The sequence below is a fragment of the Sminthopsis crassicaudata genome, chromosome 3 (genome assembly GCF_048593235.1).
Source record: "Sminthopsis crassicaudata isolate SCR6 chromosome 3, ASM4859323v1, whole genome shotgun sequence".
Classification (NCBI taxonomy): domain Eukaryota; kingdom Metazoa; phylum Chordata; class Mammalia; order Dasyuromorphia; family Dasyuridae; genus Sminthopsis; species Sminthopsis crassicaudata.
Window position 1 is genome coordinate 373,402,047 of NC_133619.1, and position 26,526 is coordinate 373,428,572.

A 26,526-nucleotide genomic window follows, 5' to 3' on the forward strand; every position below is an offset into this window, starting at 1 on the left:
TTCTTTTTGGAATTGGTCTCAATGACCTCATGGTTGGAAAGAGCCACACTGATCATTGTATAATCTTGTTGTTGCCATGTACAATGATCTCCCAGTTCTGTTCACTTCACTTAGCATCACAGAACTTCTACATTCTTTATTCACATGACCATACTTAGTGTCTGCCCTCAGAATGTACATGGTTCCTCTGTTGTTATGGCTCAGACACGCGCGCGCACGCGCGTACACACACACACACACACACACACACACACACACACACACACACACTACTAACACTGCAGGTTCCATGAATTTGTTTTTAATCTTTCTGGTATCAGTAAGTACCTACTCAATGTCTCTTTCTTCCTGCCATTGGCCTGCTAGCTAATACTTTACTCTTCCCAGATAAAAAAATTACAGGTAACAGCCATTTAAGAAGTGAAATTTTATTTAGATTCCAGATAGACTTTGGTTTAGGGTGGCAGGAGGAGTTTGAAGTATGGAGGAAATTTTCTTTATGATACTTAAATTATAGCTGATACATAAGTATCTAAAATTAAGGCCCTGATTAGAATTAGTAAATTAATTTGAGGACTATAGTGCTTATGCATAATTCATTAAGTACCATTTATTTCTTCCTACAGAGTCATACACACCATAGATGTTCAATAAATGTTTCTCTTGAAGATGATAAAAACAAAAGCGATACTATCAAAAGAGGTAAATCCAAAAGGATGCTGCAAAAATTCCTGGCAACATTCAGAGAGTCTGTTTTCCCAAGCAACAAACTCTTATGAGGTTGGATCTGGACCAATTCCCAGGCTTGGCAAGGTCCTGGGGATTGGCAAAAGGCCACTTGTCTCTATTGCTTCCTCTTTCCTTTTCTGCTATTTGTAGCAGCTGATAATCAATCCCATTTAGCCCATTCTGGATTTAGTCTTACAAGACAATGAATAGAAGAAAAAAAGGAGGTTTTTCTTTTTAGGTTCCTTTCCTATAATTAATCAACAACTATGTAATGTGGTTGCACAACTGACCCACACAAGGCAAATAACAAATGACAGTTTCCACTATCACTTTATTACTCTTATTGAGACACTAGAAATAAGAAAGTCAGTATGAAAATTCATACATGTTGCATACTACTTAGAGATTGTGAAATAAAATTGCCCACTCTCAAAAAGGAATAGGTATAGTTTCTCATGTATGTTAGACTGGTACAGAATTTCAACACAATGTAATACTGATGTAAGAAAGACTAGCACACTGCAAAGTTAATAGGAGATAGTCATAAGCAAATTGGAACAAAGAAGAAATGAATTAAAGGTTCTATGAATCAAACTTAAAATGACTTAGCTATTGATTTCATGATGGTAACAAGGTAGAATGACCAATCTTGGTCACTGTCAGATCATCAAAAAGTATTTCTCAAGTGTTATTTTTAGATGATTGATTATACAAATAAAAATTACTATACAACTTTAATCATTTACCTCTGGAACAATTAATTACAGTTAAAGATATAAAATCCTAATAGCTAAGACTACAAGCAGTCAAATGGCCAATGATACAACAGCATGAGAATGGAAACTGAATAGTTAGACATACTTTACAGATGTTAACTAAATTCAGCAAGCGCTCCAAAAGTTCGAACCATGAAACCAAGAAAAAATGTATCATCTACTGGAGAACTCTAAAAAATAATATCAAAAAGGTGACATCAACTGTTTGTGTGCTCAGTTTAGAAAAGACTACTTTTTCCACATGAACTTTCAGAGCCAATTAGACCAGTAATTAATAACAACTATATCAGTATTCATAATTTTTAACAAAGAGATCAAGTAAGTCAAATAATATAAAGTTCTCAAAAATATACATATATATCGATATTTACTACATACAAAGTTCCTCCACATCATTGATAATAAAAAGTAATGGAAATCCAAAAAACCTTGAAATTTCACCTGATACCTAGAAAATTGGCAAAGATAAGGTGAGAAAAGTTAATATTCCAGGGATTGTGGAGAGATACAGATCATTGTAAATTATTGGTGGAGCTGTAAATCAGGACAAACATTACAGAAAACATTTGCAATTATGCATATAAGAAGACAAAATGTTAATATCCTTTGATATCAAAGATTCCAAACCGGGTCTATACTAACAAGGAGATAACTAATAAGAAGAAAGTCCCCATACATCTAAAAATATTTATAGTAGCAGTATTGGAATAGCAAAGGAACTCGAAACAACAGAGATGCCAGTTCCCTGGAGAACTGCTGAACAAATTGTGGTATGTGACCATAATGGAATCTTACTTTACTAAAAGAAATACTATGATAAATAAAGAGAAGCATATAAAAACTTAATTAAACTGATGCAGAGTGAAGCAAGCAGAGCCAAGAAAATGATAAACATAATGAATGATTATACCAACATAAATAGAAAAGTCAATTGAAAGATAATGTTATAAAATTACAAATAGCAAGTATGGCATCATCATATGAGAAGAGACCTCCTCAAGCTCTACACCTTTAGAGAGGGGAGAGGTCCATGAGAGTAGGAGGTGCTACCTATTTTCAGACTTGTAAAAAACTTTTTAAAAAAGAAATCTTTGCTAAATGAGATGATTTTATAGGAGAGGGAGGGAGGGAAAAGGAAATTGGGAGAAATTTAGATAATAAGAAAAAATAAAAAAAAATTTATTTTATTTTTAAAATGATTAACAAGTAACTATATATCGATTTGGTCTCTTGAAATCGTCCAGAGTATAGGAAGTTCAATTCTGTTTGACATTTATTGACCACCAATACTTTGCTATCCAATGGGGATAAAATCAACTGAAGAGAGGCAACTCAATTAAATAACCTACAACTTAATAGGTAAGTTCTAAGTATGAAATCAGAGAACTGAGAAAACTGAATCACTACTTAACCCCATCAAATTCTCTCTTTGTTACATATTCCCTGTATGACTTTAAACACATCACTTCATCTCTGTAGACCCCAAGTCAACTCATTGTTTTTAAATAAGAGGATTGAAATAGGATTAGAAAAGATCTTATAGGACATTAAATCAACTCTCTAATTTAAAAAAGAAACAAGTTCCAATCTTGACATAGACACTGATTAACTGGATTACTATGAGATACTGCTTGACTTCTTTGTGTCTCAGGAAATTTATAGTTAATCAATGTCCATTGCAAGTTTGGAACTCAGATTTTCCTAACAGCAAGATCATTCAGCAGCTCTGTAGTTCATGAGGATTATTTTAGAAACCATGTGTATAATGGAGAGGCAAGAAACAAGGAGACCAATTAAGATGTTTATTACACTGAGTCAGGAAGATACAATGAAAGACTAAATTAGAGTATTAGCCATCAAAAAGAAGAGAAAGAGAAGGGAATTTAAATGTTGGTACTGATAGTATATTTTATAATAAGGCTTTATGTGTGCATTGGGTTTCATTATCCCTCTTTATGGTAGGCAAAGAGATATAGATATTAACTGAAGAAAAGTTTTGTAAATTGCACTCCAGTAGGACTACATTGCCTTGGATCTGTTTAGTCTTGAGGGAAACTAAAGATTTTCAGAGGTAGCAAAGGGCAGGCCTTTCTAGATAGTGGAGACAGCTATTATAAAAGTTTGGAAACCGGAAATGGATAATCATTTTTGAGCATCAGAAAAAAAGATCAGTTTAACTATATCCCACATGCAAGGAAAAGAATAATGTATTAATATTGGAAGGGTAGAAATGAGACATATTTAGAAGAGCTATAAAAAAGATAAAGAGGGAAGTTTATATTTTCTGCCAAAGGTAATAGGGAACCACTAGAGTTTATTAAGGTGTAATAGAGGCAAGAGTCAAACTTGCATTGTAGAAAAATTACTTTGGATATTATTGGAGATCAGATGGGAGAATTAAAATAAGGTGAGACAAGTCAAGTAAATCAATTAGGAAATATTATAATAGCACAAATAAGGATATATCTCTTCATAGAACTATGTGCCATAACTGTTTATAGAGAAAAATTCAGACAAATTTGATTCCTCGTTATAACAGAATTACAAAATTAGTATATGAAAAGGACATAGCAGCAATAATAAATCTATTGTTAAGTGAAGCATTTGATGCAATGTATCTTGGAATTATTCTTGAAATATTCATTCAAATTGTCTAATAAATGAACTCTGTCACAAGTACTGAAAAGTGGAAGAAGCATTGTAAACATAGAAGCTGGTGCCAGAGTATTATACAAAAAAAAAAAAAAAAAGAGCATAAAGCAATGAGAAATTCTGCCTAATGAATGACTATGAGCCCTGTGGGCTCCTAATAAATATTAATTGATAATAATGAATGATAGTACAGGGCAGTAAACTAGGAATATATCTCCAGGCTATTCAGATATAGTTTGTGGACTAGAAATTGATAAATAGCTGTTAGAAAAGAAAACAAAAGTAATTTGAAAGCATTTTGTCTGCAAATAAGGGAGAAATGTCATTAAATAGAGTCATAAAAGGAAGAAAAAAGAATGAATCAAATATATGTGCTGATGACTATACTGGAAATACAATAAGCCAGATTTTTCTAGGTCTAAAGTTGGACATCTTTGAAGGCTCCATTGATCCACCCTGGACATCAGGGGACTATTTAGAAAATAAATGCATCAGTAAATAAAATGACACCCTAGTTTAAAATCGAAAAAAATCTGGTTCAATACCTATAGCCTGTCTAAGCCTTGCTAAAGAAAGAAACTTTATTTATTATTTTTTTTTATTCATTTTTCCAAATTATCCCCTCCCTCCCTCTACTCCCTCCCCCCGATGGCAGGTAATCCCATACATTTTACATGTGTTACAATATAACCTAAATAGAATATATGTGTGTAAATACCATTTTCTTGTTGTACGTTAAGTATTAGCTTCCGAAGGTATAAGTAACCTGGGTAGATAGACAGTAGTGCTAACAATTTACATTCGCTTCCCAGTGTTCCTTCTCTGGGTATAGTTATTTCTGTCCATCATTGATCAACTGGAAGTGAGTTGGATCTTCTTTACGTTGAAGATTTCCACTTCCATCAGAATACATCCTCATACAGTATTGTTGTTGAAATGTATAGTGATCTTCTGGTTCTGCTCATTTCACTCAGCAACAGTTGATGTAAGTCTCTCCAAGGCTCTCTGTATTCCTCCTGCTGGTCATTTCTTACAGAGCAATAATATTCCATAACCTTCATATACCACAATTTACCCAACCATTCTCCAATTGATGGGCATCCATTCAACTTCCAGTTTCTAGCTACAACAAAAAGAGCTGCCACAAACATTTTGGCACATACAGGTCTCTTTCCACTCTTTAGTATTTCTTTGGGATATAATCCCAATAACAGCAATGCTGGGTCAAAGGGTATGCACAGTTTGACAACTTTTTGGGCATAGTTCCAAATTGCTCTCCAGAATGGCTGGATTCTTTCACAACTCCACCAACAATGTATCAGTGTCCCAGTTTTCCCACATCCCCTCCAACATTCATCATTATTTGTTTCTGTCATTTTAGCCAATCTGACAGGTGTGTGGTGGTATCTAAGAGTTGTCTTAATTTGCATTTCTCTGATCAGTAGTGATTTGGAACACTAAGAAAGAAACTTTTAAAGCCAATATTCTTAGTCTGAGGACTGTAGACTTGATTTTCATTTGTTTGTTTCATTGATTTTTAATAATTGTATTTCAATGTAATTGGTTTCCTTCACAATCTTATATATTTTACTTTATGCCTTTAAAACGATTATTCTAAGAAAATAAATTGCTAAAGGGATTTGTGACATTAAAAAGATTTAAAACCCTCTTTTAAAATTTACCACCTTCATGAGGTTTCCTTTGATCACTCTATTCTGGAGTTGTCTTTTTATTTTCTGAACTCCTAGAGCCCTCACTACTTAAACTCTTCAAAAGATCAATAATTTAAAACTAGTTGGGACCACAGAGGTTATCTAGGCTAATATTAGTTTTACACTGGAGAAAACTGAACCCCAGGGAGATCAAGTAATATTAATCTTTGACTCCAACACTACTAATTCTAAACCCACAATTCTATCAATTGGACCAAACTGCCTCAAGAGATAGGCAATAGAGATTTCGAAAGATAAAATGACTTGTCCATTATCCCATAAATAATAAATAGCAGTTTTATTTAGCCAATCTTCTGACTCTATTTCCCTAACTGGATTATTAAGGTTATTGTTATATTCTTTTCTTTTTTAGGGGGAGTAGGATGAAGGGGACAAGAGAAGGATACTGGAAAAGAAGACCATAGGTTTGTGGACACAAGAGAGGCTCAATAAATTTCTGTTGATAGGCTAAGAAAAGAAAGAGAAAGACAAGAAGAGAGGCAGATGGAAAGACAGACAGACAAAGACAGAGACAGAGAAATCGAAACAGAGAGACACAGAGAAAGAAAGAAGTAAGGGATGAAGGGGGAAAGGAAGGAAGGAAGGAAGGAAGGAAGGAAGGAAGGAAGGAAGGAAGGAAGGAAGGAAGGAAGGAAGGAAGGAAGGAAGGAAGGAAGGAAGGAAGGAAGGAAGGAAGGAAGGAAGGAAGGAAGGAAGGAAGAAAAGGAGGAGAGAGGGAGAAAGGAAGGAAGGAAGGAAGAAAGGAAGGAAGGAAGGAAGGAAGGAAGGAAGGAAGGAAGGAAGGAAGGAAGGAAGGAAGGAAGGAAGGAAGGAAGGAAGGAAGGAAGGAAGGAAGGAAGGAAGGAAGGAAGGAAGGAAAAAGAAAAAGAAAAAAAACACAGAAAGAAAGTAAGGCAATTCTCTGGCTTCTAGCTTAAGGATCAACTTCTAAGGGAAGTGATAAAAGCTCCACCTCTTAATATGGTCAAAGCACAAGCAATGAAATATTCTCATGAGAATGATTCTGAGCTGTCAGGGGGATGGAGTGGAAAACTCGTCAGTAACCATAGAAACTCCTATGATCTGATGATTCTCATTTTTGAAGGATGGTGTAACACTGAAAGAATGACAGGCAAATCTTGGCATCACAAAAAAATATAGACAGTAAAACAAATGTCGTTGATCATTTGCACTTGTTCCCATTTTAGTGGTTGTGGTATTTTTATATCTTCTTTCTCTAACATAGTATTTGTAAAGGTGTGTGCAGTAGCTCTCATTTATCCCTTTTATTGTGCTTTGAGACAACAAGAAGTGAACAAAACAAGAGGTTACAGAAAATGACACCAAGGTTACCTTCGATCAAAGCACAACCAGGGATAATCTAAGTGAATTTAAGTAATTCAGAGGGAGCAGGTCCCTATAGTAATACATCAGGTCATGGCCATACACCCCACATCACATATGCCAAAGGTGACTTATTTTATTTCTTTTAGTGACCCAGCAACCAGGGATGTGAAGGAAAGGTTTGCATGGTCATGAGGACCAGCTTTAAGCAAAACCATATAGAAAATGGAGTTATTCACTGATATCTCCTCTCCCCATTACTAATGTTCCTCCTTCAGTAGTTATTTTCTATCCCATTCTTCCTAAGAAACTGACACTGAAGGTGACAAATTGAAACCATGTTAGTAATCAGGTAAGGGATTAAAGTGTGATTCACGAACCTTTATATTTGAATTGAGAACCCCTGAAGCCTCCTAAATTTGTCCCTGACCATTATGTGTACAAATGTGGAAATCCATGCTATCATCTTCCTTCTTTCAAACATCTACTTCGAGACTAATGAGCACCAATGCCCTGGATTTCCCTGAACTCTGTAGACAAGACTTCCCTGTGCTTGTATCCATGAATAATCACAATTTCTCCCATTATCTGTGCCCCACTTACTGAGAAGTAAACAAAGATTTGGCTTGCCGCTTCAAAAGTGTTGCCAACCATTCCCCAGCTTAAGGTTTCCAAATTTAATTAACTGCCTGTGTCTCATTAGTGGTGGAGACCTGAACCCAGCTAGATTTTTCTATCCCTAGCTCTACTCCAAACCTTCTAAGCTTACCTGAAACTTAAACAGAAAGCTGGGATAAGGACCATGTTACAACTAGATTAGTCAGTGGAAAGAATACTGCATTTGCTTTTTGATTCCCTTCTTTCACTTAATGCTGTTATGAATCACACTAGGGTCATTTTAAACTCTGGATTAAAGGTTGAACTCTCTGTGAAGATCACTAGGCATTTGTCAATACACTACACTTTGTTGTTTTTCAGGGATGGGTGGAAAGGGGAAAGAGGAGTTCCAACTTGAGCACTCAATAGGGTTAGTCATGCATACTTGAAATTTGCATGGTGAGGGTTGCCTAGAACATCATAAAATCGACTGAGACATCTGTAGTAGCTGAAGTAATGTAGTAAAGTTAGGCTGTGTGACACGAGGCATAAAATGATATTATATTATAAAAGGACTGATTTTTCTAGTATTCACCGCATGAAGTGACAATAATTAATAATGCCATTTTTTTTTCTGCTTGAGAAGAGGTTCAATGAGACTTGAGCTTTCCAAAATTTAACTTGGTTGACTAAATTATTGTCAATATAAAGGACATATTCACTTTCATGGAAAAAAAATCTAGAGAAGAAAACTCAGTCTCTGACCAAAGAAAATAAAAAATGAAACAACCCCTTCCTACAAAGAGCTTTCATGTTTCATGAGAACTGGGACCAACTCCAATAGTTCTTGTATAATTAAACCTAGTTCATCTCTGGGGATACAATGGGCAAATATTTATTGATTGTCTTTTTAAAATATAAAGACAGAGGGCCATATGACTGTAATGATTTTGGTGAAACTTGCTCAAAAAGGGGAATGTAGACTAGTGACCTATGGGGATCTTTTCCAGCCTCAATGACTACTCCAAATTATGCCTCACAAACAATAGTGATGTCTGTGTAGTTGACACAGTGGCCAGTTTCAGAGTTTTGGAGAATTGGGAGGAATCCATCAATCACCAAGGTAACAATTACTGTCATCTGCACTTAAAAGTGAAAGCTTTCTTTCAAATTAAGAGAAAATGTTTGCTGTTGAAATGTGAGTTGCTAAGAAAGATATCTCACTTCCTCACCTCCTGATGGCTCAATACTATCACAGCTTCCAAGTGTCAAATCGTTGAGTGTACAGCCTGGGAATGATCCTTGCAAATAAAAAGCACAGCTTGAAATACTGACTTTTTCTGATCAAAAAGTATCCTGCAGACAGCTGAACAGTCTAGGGTCAAGAAAAGACCTCGTTTTCTAGTGTGATTTTTATTATCATCAGAGAGAGGACTGTACTTGCCCCAAATTTACAGCTACTCCATAGACTCCCACTGATAGTAGCAGTTTTGCAGTCAGTAAGAGCTTTCTATGTATTCAATCTCCTCTTTTACTTCTCTCCTCCTTACCCCAAGCAGAGATTTTTTATTAATATATATATATGTATATATATGTATGTATGTATGTATATTTTACTTAAAGGATACTTTCTTCTTTAAAAGAAAGATTTATAAAACAAAATATGGTGAATTGCAAAAATCACATCATCTATGTGTGTGCCCACGTGCATGCAGAGAAACACACAGCCACACACACGAATTCCAAAGCTTAAATTAAGATTAAAAACCACTGGTTCAAATTCCCAAATGGGAGCAATTTCATCACACATACAGTAAGGTTCTTCATTCTGTGGTTTCCTGTGCCTGAAGAATGCAATTACTTCAAAATGCACTTCCTACAAAACCCTTTGCAATTTGATTATGTGCTAAATGTAATGAAGCTAATAGTTCCCTTGTTCTTAGTCAAAACAGTATGTTATGGGTTTGGACGACAATCTGTAAAGGAAAATAACTGGTGCCTCCTGATACTCTGGATTTGGTCTATAATCTCTAAAGTGATGGAAATTCAAGGCAGTTTCAGTAACAGGATTTAAAGCTGGAAAAAAATCTTTGTGGTTAAAAAATCAATCAGTCAATAAACATTTATTAAGCACCTATTATGTGCCAGGCATTGTATTAAGTACTTGATCACCTTCTCCATTTATGAAGGATAAAATCCAAAGAGATATCATGACTTCAGCAATCTCAATAAGCTAATAACCAGAATTTAAAACCAGATCTTCTGACTTCAAATCCAAAGCACACCTTTGAGGAATCAAATCTTCCCCCACCAGACTTCACCCTTACCCCAATGATACCAAATGAGCAACTTTACTATAAATAAATGAGTAATGGAATCATAAATGCTATGAATATAAGCAGCAGCACCAGCACCAGCAACCAACATTAAGTGCTCCTATAGCAATCTGACTTTATCTCATCTTCTTCTACACTTTCTTTAAATTTCTTAATTGACAAATTTATGATTTTTTCTCAGTCCTCGTTCTTCATGACCTCCCTATAATATTTAGTGGGGCTAACCATCTCCTCTTTCTAACTACTTTCTCCTTTGGGTTTTCCTCTTCTTATGTTCAGAAGGTTCTCCTCCTAGTTCTCTGACCACTCCTCCTCTCCTGAAATGTCTTAACCTTGAGTGTTCCTCAAAGCTCTGTTCTGGGTCTTTTTCTGTTCTTTCCATTCTTTCCTTATACACTCTCTTAATGATCTCATCAGCTCCCAGGAGTTTGATTATCATGTCTATGAAGAAGATGATTCCCAGATATATACACCAAGCCTGTTTCTCACCTGAGCGCCTTTCCTGAATCAGAAATACTTTTAAACTAATTGTCCCACGGACTTCTTAAATATATGTCCAAAACACAACTCATTTTTTCTCTCAAATCCACTCAAACCCAGAATTACCTAGTTCAGAAAAAAAAAAGAAAGAAAAAAAGAAAGAAAGAAAGAACCAAAAATCTCAATATCCCTCCAGCATTCTAAGATCCCAAGTTCACAATGCTAGCATTAGTATTACTTCCTTCACCTCACAAATCCAATCATGTGCCAACTTTGGTCATATCTATTTTTGCAGCTCTTGAATCCATATCTTCTCAATACTCATATAGTCACCAACTTAAATTGTGTCCTCTTCACTGCTTTCCCAGATCATTTCAATGATCTCTTTGGCCTCCCTGTTTTGTCTTTCCCCACAACAATCAATCCTTCTCACAAATGCCAAAGTGATTTTTCTTAAGTATAAGTCTGATCATACTCCTTCCTTCCTTCCCCCAAAAAAGCTCCAGTGGTTCCCTATTACCTCTAAAATAAAATAAACAATTCTCTGGCACCTAAGATCTTTCACAAATTCTCCTGAAACTACCTCACATACATTACTTACCTTCTTACGCTACTGTCTAGCCATATTGTTTCTGCAGTTTTGCCAACTCCATGAGTTCAATAAACAATATATTTGAATAATTCACATGGATTTGATTACAAAAGAAATTCCTTAGAGCAAGACCAAGTTAATGATTCCAAAAATTATAGAAAGTTTATTGCTAAGGATCCCAAATGTATTGATTGGTGAAATCTATAACAGCAAATTGTATAACAACACCATAGGCTATAGAACAAACTATAATTTACTTAATAATTAGAAACACATAATCAAATAGACTACCAACACTTCACTATCATTCACAAGCTTAGATAACAAATTCTTATTTTTGATATATAAAATCCCAAAAATATTCCAATGTACTCCTTGAGTTCTCAGAGATATTTTGCATGAATTTGCAGATGACCTTCTATGTTCAATGCTCTAAATCAACAAGTAGATATTTTATCCATTTTTACAATAGCATAATTTAGGGTTGAGCCTGTGTCTTCATTAGTATCTCATTCTCTGTGAGATTACAACTCTATCAATACAGGTAGGCATTAGTTCTGCATTTCAAATGTATTGAGAGTTGCCCAAAGGAAGATTTTGGGAAGATGGCAGAGTAAGTCAGAAAATGCCAAGTTCTACAGATTTCTTCCACAAACAAAACAAAATTGTACTCAGAGTGCATATAGACTGTTAAAAAACAAATGAGACTTGGGACAGAACAGAGGTCCTCCTGAGACAACAAGAGAAGACACAAAGAAAGATCCCTGGACCAAATTTAAGCAGGTGTGAAGTGTAAATGTTTCCAGGCTATCTCCACAGAAACAGCAAGTGAGGCTCACGGGGTTTATAGATACCACAAGACCTTTCACCTCCCAGACTGTGGAAAGTCAGGAGTCTGAATCCCAGAAAGACTGAAAGAACCTCAGCTGATTTGGATGCCAGGCCCAGCTGTGCTACAACGACACAGCCTTAAGCAAGAAGGAACCAGCACATCAGGTGAGTGCAGAAGCAGTAAGGCAGGAACATTGCTAGCTGTGGGCACTTATAGAAGGATGGAGTTTTTGGTTTGGAGTTCCACTTCCTTACTCCAGGATTAGAGGTGATTATACTAATAAGTTCTCATTTTTAAAAAATGAGCAGGCAAAGGGGAAAGAACCAAACCTTAGAAATGTACTACACGAATAGGAAAGACTAGGGTTAATTCTCAGAGAACATTGAAATTAAAATAAAAAGCTTCTTCTACCCCAAAGAGTAAAGTTAAATGCTACCAGCCTAGAAAGAATTTATAAAAGAACTCAAAAAGATTTTAACAATCAAATGAGAAAGATTTAGGAAAAAAGAAAAAAAAAGAAAAAGAAAAACAGGAAGATTATGAAAAGAAAGTAAACTAAAGGAAAAGGAGATACAGAGTCTTAAAGAAGAAATTATTTATTATATATTTCTAAAATTAGAAATGGGAAAGGGGAGACCAGTGAAGCTATAAGAGACCAAGAGATAACAAAGTAAAACATAATGAAAAAATAGAATATAATGTGAAATATCTTATAGGAAAAACAACAGACCTGGATAACAGATCAAAAAGAGAAAACATAAGAATAATTGGACTAACTGGAAGCTATAACCATAAAAAGAACTTTGACATAATAATACAAGAAATAAATAAAACTGTCCTAAAGTGATACAACAAAAAGGAAAAGTAGAACTAGAAAAAAAAAAATTCACCAATCACTACCTGAAAGAGATCCTAAAAGGAAAATAAATAGGAACTTTAGTGCTGAATTTTAAAAACCCCAGATCAAAGAGAAAATTTAACAAGAAAGAGAAAAAAAATAATAATTTGAATATGCTAGAGCTACAATTAGAATTTCACAGGATCTATCAGTAGCTACAATAAAAGACCACAGGTCCTGGAATATTATATATTGTCAGTCAAAAGAACTAGACCTTTGGTGAAAAATATTATGTCCAAAAAAACTAAGCATAATATTGAATAAAAAAAAACAATAGACATTCAATGGACTCACAGACTTTAAGGATTTTGTCTCAACCAAAGCTGAACTCAATAGAAAATTTTACATATAAAAGCTAGCATCAAAGACTAACTTCAAGGGACTCACTAATGACCAAATTATGTTTTATATGTGGAAATGTAAACCATGTGTCTAAGATGAATATTAGTAATTGGGTAGTCAAAAAAAAAAGACTAAGTCAGAGCTGAGTATGATTTAACTCTGAAAAGTAAAACTATCTAGGATAAGGTAAAAAAAATACTTATAATGAAAAAAGTACAGAGGAAAAACCAACACAGCGACAGTAGATGGGGGAGGAAAGTTGGTAGTTTGGAAAACCTATTCACAACAGGAATGGGCTAAATAGGAAACAATAGATAAGTATACCATGAAAACCTAGCACTCTCCAAAGTCTGTAATGAATTAAAGAGAAGAGGGAATAGGACAAGGTGGAATATAGAAGAGTGTGTAGATTAATGGGAGTAGTGTGGAGATTAATGGGAGTAGGACTAAATATATAAATTAATGGAAATGAGATTAAAAAGGGAGGGAAAGAATGGGAGGAGAAGATAATGAAGGCATCCATAGGGGAAAGGGGGCATTAAGTAATGGTAAGGTAAATTAGGGAGTAGAACTAAAGAGAAAAGAGCAGGGATAGGAAATAAGAAATATATAGAAATACAATAAAAAGGGTCAGGAGTAGAACTTATTAAGAAAAAAAAAGTAGGGCTAGTAATTACTGATCTCAAAGTCAAACTTAAAAGATTCAATCAAGAGAGAAAGCTATATGTCAGCCATATTAAGATCGTTTTAGATGCATGTATAGATATGTGTAAATATGTATATATATATATATATATATATATATATGTATATATATATATATATATGTATATATATATATGTGTGTGTGTGTGTGTGTAGGTATGCATGTAGATGTATGTATATGTGTATAAATATATAATGTAGCTGTGTGGATACGCACACACACAAACAAATAAATATAGTTGTGCTTAAATGTAATCTGCTTAAATGTAATCTGCTTGGGGGAAGGTAGGAGGGTAAAAAGGAACAAAAGAATAAAGTAAAAAGTGCACAGCAGAAAAAAGAATAACTACAAGGAAGCAAAGAAAAAATGGACAGTATGATGTCTTCTATTATATATGCTTTCTTGAAGTAGAAATGTTCTGCCAGGCACATGACAATTGTTTTGTTCTGATTTTTTCCCTTTTTTTCTATCTTTTTTTCTTATTTTGCATTTAGTTTTAAATTAATTAATTTTTAAAAATGAAAACAAAAAGAATTGCTCAGGGAAAACTGGATTGACTTACTCAGGATAACATGCAAGTATGTGGGAGAAGCAGGACTTAAATGTGGACTTCAAATCCTAATCTCTATCCACATCTACAGAGTAATAACTATCAAAGATAACATATCATTGTTGTTTTTCAATTGTGTACAACTCTGTGATACCATTTAGGGTTTTCTTGGCAAAGATACTGGAGTGGTTTGACTTTTTCTTCTCCCATTTATTTTACAGATGAGGAAACTGAGGCAAAGAAGGTTAAGTAACTTGTCCAAGGTCACATAGCTAATAAGTAGTTGAGGTCACTTTTGAACTCAGGTCTTCCTAATTTCCTAACTCCAGGCTTGATATTCTATCTCACTGTACCACCTAGCTTCTTTAATGAAATGAAATCTTAGGTCTGGACAATAACTAGCAAAAATAGATTCCAAGAATTCACAAGTTTTAGTTCTAGCTTAGAATTCCTAGGACAATATATATATGTATGCTATATATATGCATATGTAATGTAAATTTATATATATGTAAAATATCTTTTGAGTTTCAAAATAACCTAGTAGTTAGAAAGGGGAAGTATTTCATGTGTTATTATTATTCTCATTTTATTGAGAAGGAAACTGAGTAACAGAATTTAACTAAGTTGTCCAAGGAGACAAAATAAGTGTTAGAAGAAAGATAAAAATTCAGCTCTCTTTTCTGCTCCCAAGCTTGGCAATTATTCTGCTATGCTACTTGAGTTTTTCCTACATGTATGGCAGCATATAATATGTAGATAAATTCATTTGGCATAAACCATGTTATGGAAAGTGATTTTTCCCATTGTTAGCGGTTATTAAGCAGCCACCATATACTAATGAAGCCATGCAGCTATGTGCGAACATGTTTTATCTCAAGGTTTCCCTCTGTAGGGAAGTAAAGATGGCACTAACAGAATCTGGTTTTAGATAACCAAAAGAAAATAGAATGGTGTTTAAAAAATCTCAGATACACAATATCATGAGTTTTTAAGGAATCCATTTTATTTTGTTTTGTTTCAAGTCAGAACTAAGCAATACACTCTCATGGTCAGAGAAGTTTTAATGATGACAAATCATGAAAATCAACTAAATGATATTCATTTTCCAAAAGAAAGAGATAACTGGAACCCTAAATCCTTATGCCTGTTTAAGTGAGCTTGTGTGAAAAAAAAAACTAGACCTGAAATAATAAGTGGCAGTAGTAACATAATTGAATTTTGTGCACATATTTATAAAAAGATACAGAATTTCAAAGGTGACAGTTACCTCAGAAGTCAGGTAGTTCCACCTGTTCTTAGAGTCAAGGCAAGAAGCACTTATTACCTGCCATGCACTGAGCCAAGTGCTGTTGATACAAAGAAAGGTAAAAATAGTCTCTTACTTTAAGGAGCATACAGTTTTTCTAATGGATAAACTGGATGTATTAGCACAACCATACAATCCCTACTATTTGTGAGATCGAACTTGTGGATTTCTTTAGTTTGGAGGCTCTAGTCTGTAGTGTAAATTGATTGGTACAGTACATCCAGCACCAATGTGGTAAAACTGAGTAGATGACTATCAGGATCCCTAAGAAAGGAAAACTTTTTAACCTAAAACTTCCATGCTGATGAGCAGAGAGATTGGTATCATAGGAAGCTGCTGCTCTTCTAGTGGCTAAGATAAGAGAAATCCCAGTTTCAAAAGAAAAAAAAAATATATATATATATATATAATCTATTGTGGGAGAAAATATGCGATAAGATATATACAGAATAACTCGGAAGTAATCTTAAGGAAAAGTGCAAGAAGTAAGTGGGGCTGGAAAAAAATATATTGTTACAGAAGGTGGGAGTTTAGTTGAGAGTTGGCTTAGATTTTCACTTTGGAGGTTTGAAGAAAACCAAGAAGATAGAAGATAGAAACAAGTAGAAAGAACATTCCATGTATAGGGGTAAGTATATGGGGCATCAAGGTAAAAAATGTAGAGTTAAGACATGGAGGAATGAACAAGGATATACTCGACAACATCGTTAATAAGGAACCATCTAACTTTTCCTGAAACAACTTCAGTGAGAGAGTTTTTTCCATTTTATTTTGAGCTGAAATCTCTCTTTTCCTCCCTCCTTCCCTTCCTTCCTCCATTTCTATTTCCCTCTCTCCCTTCCCTCTTCTCTGTCATCTCTCTCTCTTTCTCTCTGCAACTTGTATATACTGTTCCTAATTTTGATGTGTGAGTTCATGCAGAACAATTGTAATCTCTCTTCAAATACCTAAAGATAACTATATCAAGCCCCTGCCCTTAAAACTTTGCTTTTCCAAACTACACATCCTTAGTTACCCAAGTATACTTTTACCCTCCTCCCCCCCTCCACCTTTCCAGTGTCTTCTCCCTTGTCTGTGGTCCAACTCTCCTGAACTTTAAGTTTTTACTGCTTTTATACTATGATACTGTGGGCTAACTAACAGTGCCCTTTCCAGACCACCCATCTTAGCAACACCACATAATTAGGATTTGTCTGTCCAAGGCATGCTCTCAGCTGTTACTTAAAAAGGCTCAAGGCAGGGGTTCTTAAATTGTGTGTGTGTGTGTGGAGAGAGAGAGTCAGAGAGAGACAAATACAGAGACAGAGAGACAAAGGATGAAGGGAAGGAGAAGGGAAAAAGAAGGAAAGAAGAAGAAAATAAGGAGATGGAGACAGACAGAGAGAGAGACATATTAGAGAGGAGAGGAAGGAAAAGGAAGGAAAATGGAGAAGAGGAGGGGAAAGGAGGGGAGAAATAGACCCTTTTTTACAAGAGACAGACCATTTTTACAATATGGTAAAGGCTTTCTCACTCAAGGTCATGGAAATCCTAAAATCTATTCCTTGATCCCTCATCATGAAGCCCTGTTATCAGGTCTTTAATTGAGAGAAATTATATTTTTTATCCATAAAAGTGATGATATCTCAATGCTCTATGGTTTACATAGTACTCATATTTTTTTATCCCAATTGATCCCCAAAATACAACCCTATGAAGTAAGGCAGATGTTATTATTCCCATTTGACAAATGAGAAAAGCCTGATTTACTAAGTTTAAGAGACTTGTTCAATATCATCTGTCCCCACATGTGTTAATTCCAATTACAGTAAGCTTTCTTGCCTTTCTTTTTGAAGAAATTTATTAATAAGGAACATTGTCATAAAACTCAAGGTCAACCAAGATCATCAGTAACAATCCATCTAGGGAGCTATATAGATGTAGGGAGGCCTTCCTAGTGTCTATTCAAATCATATGGTATAGGCAGTTATCAATTCTTCCTATGCATAATAGAGTTTCTGTAATTATATATGCATACAAAGACAACTTAACATTCCTACTTTAGACCGATGGTTGCAAAGAGACAAGGGAGAGCATATTTGAATCTCAATACTTTGCTCCAACTCAATCCTCTGAAATGCTCCAATACAAAAACACAATTTTCAACTTTTATTCTATCTGGAGACAGAGAAAATTAGGAAACAAGTAGAGTTATGGCATCTTATTGGGAAATGAGATTAGAATAAAACAGTGAATTTGTGCACTGGCAAGGTATTGCTTAATGTATAATTCACAAGTACCCACACATCTGTGTGGAGATTTAGAGTATGAGTTTAATCATCAGAAAAGGATCTGACCTCATACTAGGCTCTATTTTAATACCTTTTACAATTCTGAGAAGTTCCTTTCTTTGAATAGTTGGAGAGGTGAAGAGTATACCTGGAAAGGATACTACTATTCTGGAGACTTAGAATACAACAATTCTATCCGCAGTGTTTAAAAACTGTGACTTACAAAAATCTAATCCCGAAAGAGGAAAAAAAAAGTACAACTAAATCTCCATTTCACTATCTGTTTCCATAAAAAAGAAACAATCCACTTCATTCCATTAACTCTTTCTCCCATAAGTAGTAAGATGGGAAAGAATAGCTGATATAATGTGGTCCAAAGCAAGAGAAAGGGTTGAACTTCTGAATAATAAATAGCTTAGTCTCTTTCACAGACAAGGCACAATCCCCATGACTGCAAATATCCAACCAGATGGTGAGTTTTCAAAACAACTCACATCTGTACAGAAACTTGGAAGGAAAAAGTGTAATATTCCATTAAACTAGCCCACATACCCACCTCCAAATTTCAGGAGCCAAATCAGCTCTTTCAGAATCGTAACTACATGGATTCTTAATAGTCTGGTCTATAACATAAGGATAAATTTGTGATGGAAGAATTCTATATAGAGGCCTTATATTTAGCAATAACCATACAGTGGTGTTTTTGTGTAGGGTGATGTCTCCTTTAGATGGAATTACAATAATTATATATAATGTTGACAGATTATGACATTCACCTATTAAGATACTAGACAAACATTCCTATAATTTGCTGCCTTTTGAGTTTATAAAAAAATAAATGAAAGGAAATCCCCAGGGATGCTGCTAATGGGTATCTGGAATGGTAGTTTCAAAGGTACGGGGTTCAGGAAATAACAGTCAAAGAATAATGCTTTTTAAGCCAAAACATATAGAGCAGTAAATGAATATTTTAATACTTACCACAAGACTGCTGTCTAGAGACAACCTTTTTCCAAAGTCCCTTTTCTCGAGCTGTCTTTTCCCCTCCATGGATGAAGGTATTTATTTTCCTTTGTGATTTATAAGAAATCTCAGGCTGTTTCCAGGGTCACTGCAAAAAGGGAACATGTGTTCTACTATCCATGTTAACATTTCTTGGACTTTCATTATTAGCTCTCCAACCAGACACAAATGGTAGGTAAAAAAACTGAGGCTATTGCAACCTCCACATCCTTGAGGGTGGTGAACACTGGTTGCTGACTTTATTGAGGCCCCAGTGTTTTTATAGGTTTTGCTAACAGAGCTGGGGAATGGGTTTGCAGGGCTAATCAGCAGACTGTGGAAAAAAACAAACAGTCCATTTCATGCCACACTTGTTCCACACCAGTCTCTTTCTATTGGCATGACTCACTCTGTTACTATGTACATGGATGCTTTCTGCAAATTCCATGAAGCCAAATTGACAAAACGGTCCCCTACAATTGATATTTACTGATCTCAGACTACCTGACTGAAGACTACCTCATTGAAGGGGGAAGCAAAATGCTCCCACCCACCCAAAAATATTTAAATTATCATTAAAATTCAAATTTTCACATTCCATTCCCTATAAAATATGTGAGAAGTGTCATTGGATAGATTCCCTTACTGGATATATTACCATGGATAAGTCACTTAATTTCTCTGAACCTCAATTTCTTCATTTGTAAAACAGGAACAATCACACATGCAACAACCTACCTCATGGGGTTGTTATGAGGAAAAATCTTTGCAAACTTTGAATCGCTAGATAAGCTTAGTTTAATGTTACCATGTTGTCAATTTTCAAAGATTAGAATAATTTAAAATTCACTTAATGTTAAAAATCTATAGAATATAATTTCATCTTTCTTGATTATCCAAAAGGTACCTCAGGATCTTTAGTAGTCATGAACTTGTCTGATAATAGTTTTATTGATAAAAGTGTATAGCCAGATAAAAGGTATTTCAAGTTAAACAAAGTACCAGATAAATTGATTTTTATTGGAAATTCAAGTGGAATATTAAAATAATAATAATAATCTAAATGCATATATCACTTATTGATTATCCCACCAAAGGTAAGATAGTTGTTAATGTTAAATAGTTATTCCCCTTTGGGACAAAGTCTGTTTTTCATACTTATATTGCCAATACCTAGTTTGGCACATATTGAGTGCTTTACTAAGATGTACTGAACTGATATTTGCTGAACCTCCATTTTATAATTAATGAGACTGAAGCCCAGACAGATTAAGTGAGTTATCTAAAGTTAAATAGTTAATGGTAGTCTTGAATCTAGGACTTCTGACTCCATTCTTCCTTATTCTCAAAGGCTTCCATTATAAGATATAAACATTGACTTTTTCTCTTTCCTTATTTCCTATTATATTAGTTTGTTTAAAATACAAGCACAGAAATTGGACCTTTGATATCACTGATACAAGGCAGAGATTGGAAAACTATAGCCTGTGGACCAGATCTACGCAATGCTTGCTTAACCCCCAAGTTGAGAATGGGTTAATGGTATCATTATGTTACCAATTTTCAAAGATCAGAGTAAATTAAAATTCAATTAACATTAAAATTCTACAGAACATAATTCACCTTTAACATCAAAAGACACTCAGTATCTTGTAGTAGTCAAACTTTAATGATAATGGGATTATTGATAGGATTATATAGCTGGTTAACAGATACTACAAAGTAATGCATTTTAAAATATGTTTAAAAAAACTTTCTTATATTCCATTATATATAGCTTGAGTAATACAAAATAGGCATGCAAGTGATCAACTTGCCTGTCCCTTAGTATTACAGAGTTGCCTCAAGCCTTAAAAGATTAAAAGACTTGGTTAATGAGCATTGGAAGTATTTCTGGAGGCTATATAGGTCTTCCTGGTTCCAAGGTCAGCTCTCTCCACTACATGATGATGCCTCACTATTAAAAATAAATATAAGGTGTGAACAGCTAGAAGGATCAAGAAAGGTCTCAGGAAATCTGGGATAGGAAGATAACAAGTTCTGAGTTTTTTAATTTAAGAAATTTTTTTCTAACATTTTCTAGGCAAACACACTAATTATTAACAAGGAAACTTTTTTTTTTTTTTAATTAAATTTCACAGTTGATAGCGAGTCTGGTGAAACAAGTCAAAACTCTTTTTCCTCCTGGATGAATTTGAGGATCTGATTGACCCTGAAATCCTAGCCAAGTAGGCCACCTGATTTTTCTCCCATTCTCCTTTCTCCATTGGCCCTTCTACTTTTTTCATCAGCTATTTTCCTATAAATTTCTACCACTTGACAGTTAAGACCTTAAGAAAACATTCTACAACTATCCTTCCAATTATTTCTCTTTTCTTCTAAACCTGCAGTACCTCTCCAAAAGCTAGCAATGAATTCTTCGCTGCCAATTCTAAAGACTTTTCTCAGACTTTAGTGGTCAGATCCACTTTCATACGTCTTACCCCCCACCATATGCACTGTGATCCAGATACATTGGAACATTTTTGCTTCCCTTAAAACAGCACTTTATCCCCTGCCTCCATTATTTTGTCTTGACTCTTCCCCATGTTTAAAATGCTAAAATACCTAAAACTCAGCATTTCTGCCTCAGTTTCCATAACTTCTTTCACACACAAATCTCATCTTGTGCAGGTCTTTCCCAATCTTTCCATCTGTGAATAACTTCTTTCAGATTCTATTCATCTGCTCAGCTTGTGTCTTATTACTACTTTATATGTCTTACTGTATATGTCTTATTATATAATGCTCAATAGATATATCTTATTTAGATTTGTTTCCCCTACTAGAATTCATCCTCCTGAAGAACAAGGAGTATTTTATTTTATTTACTTATTTGCCTTCCTTTGTTTTCCTACAGAATAAGTATTTAGCAAATATTTATTGATGGATTCCCCATATTATTAGGTTACAGAGAACATAAATTTATTACTAAAGCAAATATGCTTGGAAAGTTCACTTTGACCCTTTTTAGTGGTGAGAATGGAAGTGCTCAGCAACCTGATAAAAGACAGGAAATTAAGTTTTGTTTTAAGCAACAATGACTATAGATTATTTTCTTTGCAATTCTATTGCCAGCTAATGAAACTCTCACTTCCAGATATTTAAAATTCTGAGTCAGTCTAAATAAACTCTGTTGTAATTTTCCTTACATTTAAATGGTCCAAAGTATTAAATAGACCTTTTTAATATTTCTAATGATGCCAATAATTCCTATTTGCACTTAAACTTTATTAACAGGCAGCATAGTCTTGGAGGAACAATAATTGAATAATACTATTAAAGGAAACTTTCAAGGCATAGTTTCCACCCTATATTTTACATGTGCACATTTTGAGTATAAAATAAAAACAAGTTTTCTATCCAAATTGATTTCCATCTTCCTGATTTATTTTTCCTCTTCTCCTTTGAAATATCAATTACACAGCCAGAAGATTCTTTAGGAAAATCTACTTTGACCCTCTCAGGACAGACCATCTTAAATCAAAGGAACAACTAGCATCTGGACAGTGACTCATACTGGACATGGTAAGAACTAAATCATCATTCACAAAATTTATTCTCCATTCCCCCATCTCTCCATATGCAATATCCCTTCCTCAGATTGAAAAGTAAAATAAAAAGAAGGAATTCTAAATTTGAAGAGAATGATGTGCATGTGTGTGTGAGTATGCACCTGCACACATGTGTTAATAGTTTAGATGTGTTTTAATTTTATTCCCTATTACTTACAATTACTAACTTTACTATCTGGGACCTAAATTCATTTTTGATAAACCATTTCACTCCAATTCACTGAACATGTATAAGCATAGTTTTCATGTGTTCATGTTGATTTTTATTAGCTGACACATTGGGTGATTTAGGCTGATGTTACAAGTGGAGTGCATGTTTTTAAGTAGACTGATGCAAAGATATCAGAAATAAATGGAAAAGACAATTGTCTGGATTTAGGAGCTAGACATAAGTGAACAGATTCAAATTCATGTGTCTTTCAATGCTTACATGCCTTTTGCAATCAGCAAAAGCATTCTGAAGCAGATTGACCACTAGAAAACTGAATGGTAATAGTTCTGGAAGACAGATTTCCCAAATGTGATGTTCTTCATCCCTGTCAGAGAGTTTAGCAGTTGGAAACAGTCTCAGAGGGATGTCACAATAGCCCATCATGGTGAAGTGGGAGAAAATTTTGCATGATGATAAAAATTGGTTTGTGAAAATGGTTTCATGAGTACATCCACATTAAACTCCCAGCTCAGGATACCAACAGCCCCAGGTTGATGATTTAAATGCTAAACAGTTCCAAAGTAACATTGCCTTATGGGCTCACTATTTCCATAGACATCTGACCTTACATTTAAAGACTTAAAAATTCAAGCAAGATCTAATTCCAGAGCACTTAACTCCTGTTCTGCCTGAAGAATCTTTGGCAGGAAAATATAATGTATTGTCTCCTAAATGTACTATCTGGCCAGTACAGCCAGATAGGAAAAAAACTGTGATTGACCTGAACAGAAGTTTCTAAGAGGTTGAGAAAAAGGAAACCTGTTATCATTAAGAAGCTCCTCCAAATTTATCAAAGATTGAGCATCAAGTATGTAATGAACATTATCTTTCATACTAGGAGAGACATAAAGATTAAGTCAAAAGTTGTTGCTTGCATAAAGTTCACAATCTAGGAAAGATTTAGGACTTGTACAAAAATTATCATAATGCAAAAAAAGCATTTGTGAGAGTTGCAAAGTGCAATGAGAAGCTGGGAGTGGTATGGGGGAAAATTATTGCAGATAAGAGAGATTAGTAAAGATCCCAAAAATAACTGCACTAGAATTCACCAGGACAAAGTAGGAAAGAGCTGCTCTCTTTTTCCTCTTTTCCAAATGCTCACGAGCTTGACCTGAGATATATATGATCAAACTCTTCATGAGTCTTCATTACACTGCCTAGAATTAAACTGACTTCATAGAAATTCATCTTCTTCATTCAGAATTTAGCAAATTGTGATGAGTACTTGTTATGAACACCAATAACATATACTAAGCATGCACATATTATTAGTATATACTAAATATGTATAAAGTCCCTGTTAGGTACACAGATATAAAATACTATTCTTTGAGGGTAAAGATCTCTTCTTATGGGCACTATATGTAAGGTGAATAGCACAGTATCATGCCTACACTATAAAAACTTAATAAATGTTCATTGAACTGAATGATAAAATTGCTGAACTTACAATTCTGTAGGAAGAAAATCTATGTATAAAAAACATAATCCAGTGTATTGTGAATGCCATAGACAACAGGCATACGAGAGAGCAGTCTTGATCAATGAATTGAATTAATTGATGAATGAATTTAATTGACTCAATGAATGAAAAACAAGTGAATGAGTTTGGAGAAGGAAAAGATTGCTCCAGCTGAAGTTGTCTGAGAAGGCCTGCTCATATTGCCCTTGCTTAAGTCAGGGTGTCAAATTCTTGTCAGACAAATTCCACTGACATCTAATTATAGATATGCAGTAATTATACTGCATGAACTAAAAACACAAGGGATCGTAAATAAAAGATGTCTACTAGAATATACATATTGCCTTTTTTTGCATTTCACCTCTTCCTTAGTTTATTTCTTCTGTTTTTCTTTTTCTCTGTGTTTTCATCTCTTTCTGTTCAGCTCCTTCAGTCCTGTTCTTTTTTCCTATTTAATTGGTTTATGGAATGTTTCTGATTCATTATAAGAAGGGTCTATACACAGCCTTTAAGCCCTTCAGGGGGAAAGTCACTGTAGAAATCTAATAAATAAATAAGATGCCGCCTATAACCCCAGTGGATTAGAGGAATATTTAGATAAGCAATTGAGGAAGGAGAATCTTAACACTGTGTCATCTGCTAACGTTAATGAGTTAATTAAATTAGAAAAATTCCACTGCCAAAAGCTAAAACACTCAGTTAAGTAGGATGCTAGGGGAATTAAATGACAGTGTTATTCAATGCATTCTGCTCAGGCTTGTGATTTTTTTTTCCTTGTAGGCTGTAGAGAGCTACACTTAAAAAGCCATCTAATTTCAAGAGAGTATTTTCCATCTGGGGCCAGTTGGGTAGAATATGCTGCCTACTCTGCAAAGCCTGTTGGAGGAAAATACTTGTTAAAGAAACTGTTTACAAAAAAAAATGTGGAAAAAAAATCCAACATGGACTTTGTAGTGACATCTTCTGTAAACATAGTTATATCTATTATTTTCTCCTAAAACATATTTGCACATAAATGAGGAAATAAAATTATTCTAGAAGTGGGTATAATAAAATAAATTGGTAGTTGTTGCATCTCTGCTAAACACTTATTATAGTTCTGAAACATTCTTCTTTACCTGAAAGGTAAGAGTTTTTTGCTCTCCCTTTTTTGGGGGAAAGCTCCCGATAACCTAACTGATGTGAACAAATCAAAGAGCCATGCAAATGAAGATTAAGGGTATAAGCTTAAGAAAGCCATTACACAATATAAGAAATTTCAACAAACTATAAAATGGTAAGATATGGCATTAGAGATGTTCTAAATAATAATAGCTGTCAAAAATGAAATGCATAAGAAAAGTTTTAAGATGTTTATCTTACCCTCTCCTTGTCTAATGAAGAGGACTATTCATTCATGAAAAAGAGGGGTAAGTTAGAAACTCAGAAAAGTATATAATATTGAACAACTGCCTACCTAAATGGGTATTCTATCCTCAGAGAAGTGTGGACTACTTCCCTTTTTAAAATTAGCTATAGCAATTTCATTGTTAGGCTACTTAATCCTCTTGCTAACATCCTTGCCCATTATGGACTAGGAGTATTTAATGGCCAAAGTCTTTCTTTAATAACTTTGACATTTTTTTAAAATTTTGATTGGACATTCACTTTTGTCCTGGATAAAGGTCTAGTTTGATGGAGTCAGGGAACAAAGAAATAGACCAAGTATGGCTAAAGTATCTAGTTTTCTTGTTTTGTTTTAGGGGATTTATCTAGCTCTAGTGTGATAGGTAATAGGAAACTAGATTTCTTCATTGGATTATTCTAACAAGAGGACTATTATAAAGCCCTTGGTATTATAAGAATATGAGATATATAAAGATGATAGGAGCTTTATGGGTTGTGACTTGGACTTTGTACAACTCTTCTTGGTCTAACTTTACCCTGAGGCATTTAAAATGATGGAATCATACATAACAGGAACTTTAGTGGTCCACTAATGGGTAGGTCAAACTCTCATCCAATATAATATTTTCTTTATCACATGGCTTACACAGAATTATCATATTTTGCAACTTTGTTTGATTGAAAATTATCTAGTAAGAGATCTTTTGCTAACTTGTTAGTCAGGCC

The 26,526-nt window shown here is 34.5% G+C and overlaps 1 protein-coding gene and 1 long non-coding RNA gene across 4 annotated transcripts in view; one reads left to right on the forward strand and one right to left on the reverse strand.

Annotated features, from left to right (window-relative positions):
- Positions 1-26,526, reverse strand: part of NCKAP5 (NCK associated protein 5) — a 939,808-nt gene that overhangs the window by 882,656 nt on the left and 30,626 nt on the right. For 2 of the 3 annotated variants that reach the window (XM_074301870.1, XM_074301874.1), the window contains exon 2: positions 19,107-19,236. The exons of the other annotated variant lie outside the window; for it this stretch is intronic. In XM_074301870.1, coding sequence (XP_074157971.1) covers positions 19,107-19,175 — 69 coding nt within the window. In that variant the 5' untranslated portion in view covers positions 19,176-19,236. The remainder of the gene's footprint in view (positions 1-19,106; positions 19,237-26,526) is intronic. 3 annotated transcript variants of the gene reach the window in all.
- LOC141559565 (uncharacterized) lies at positions 21,266-25,281 on the forward strand. The gene is made up of 3 exons (XR_012487492.1): positions 21,266-21,355; positions 22,594-22,694; positions 25,195-25,281. It is a non-coding gene; the product is annotated as an uncharacterized LOC141559565 (long non-coding RNA).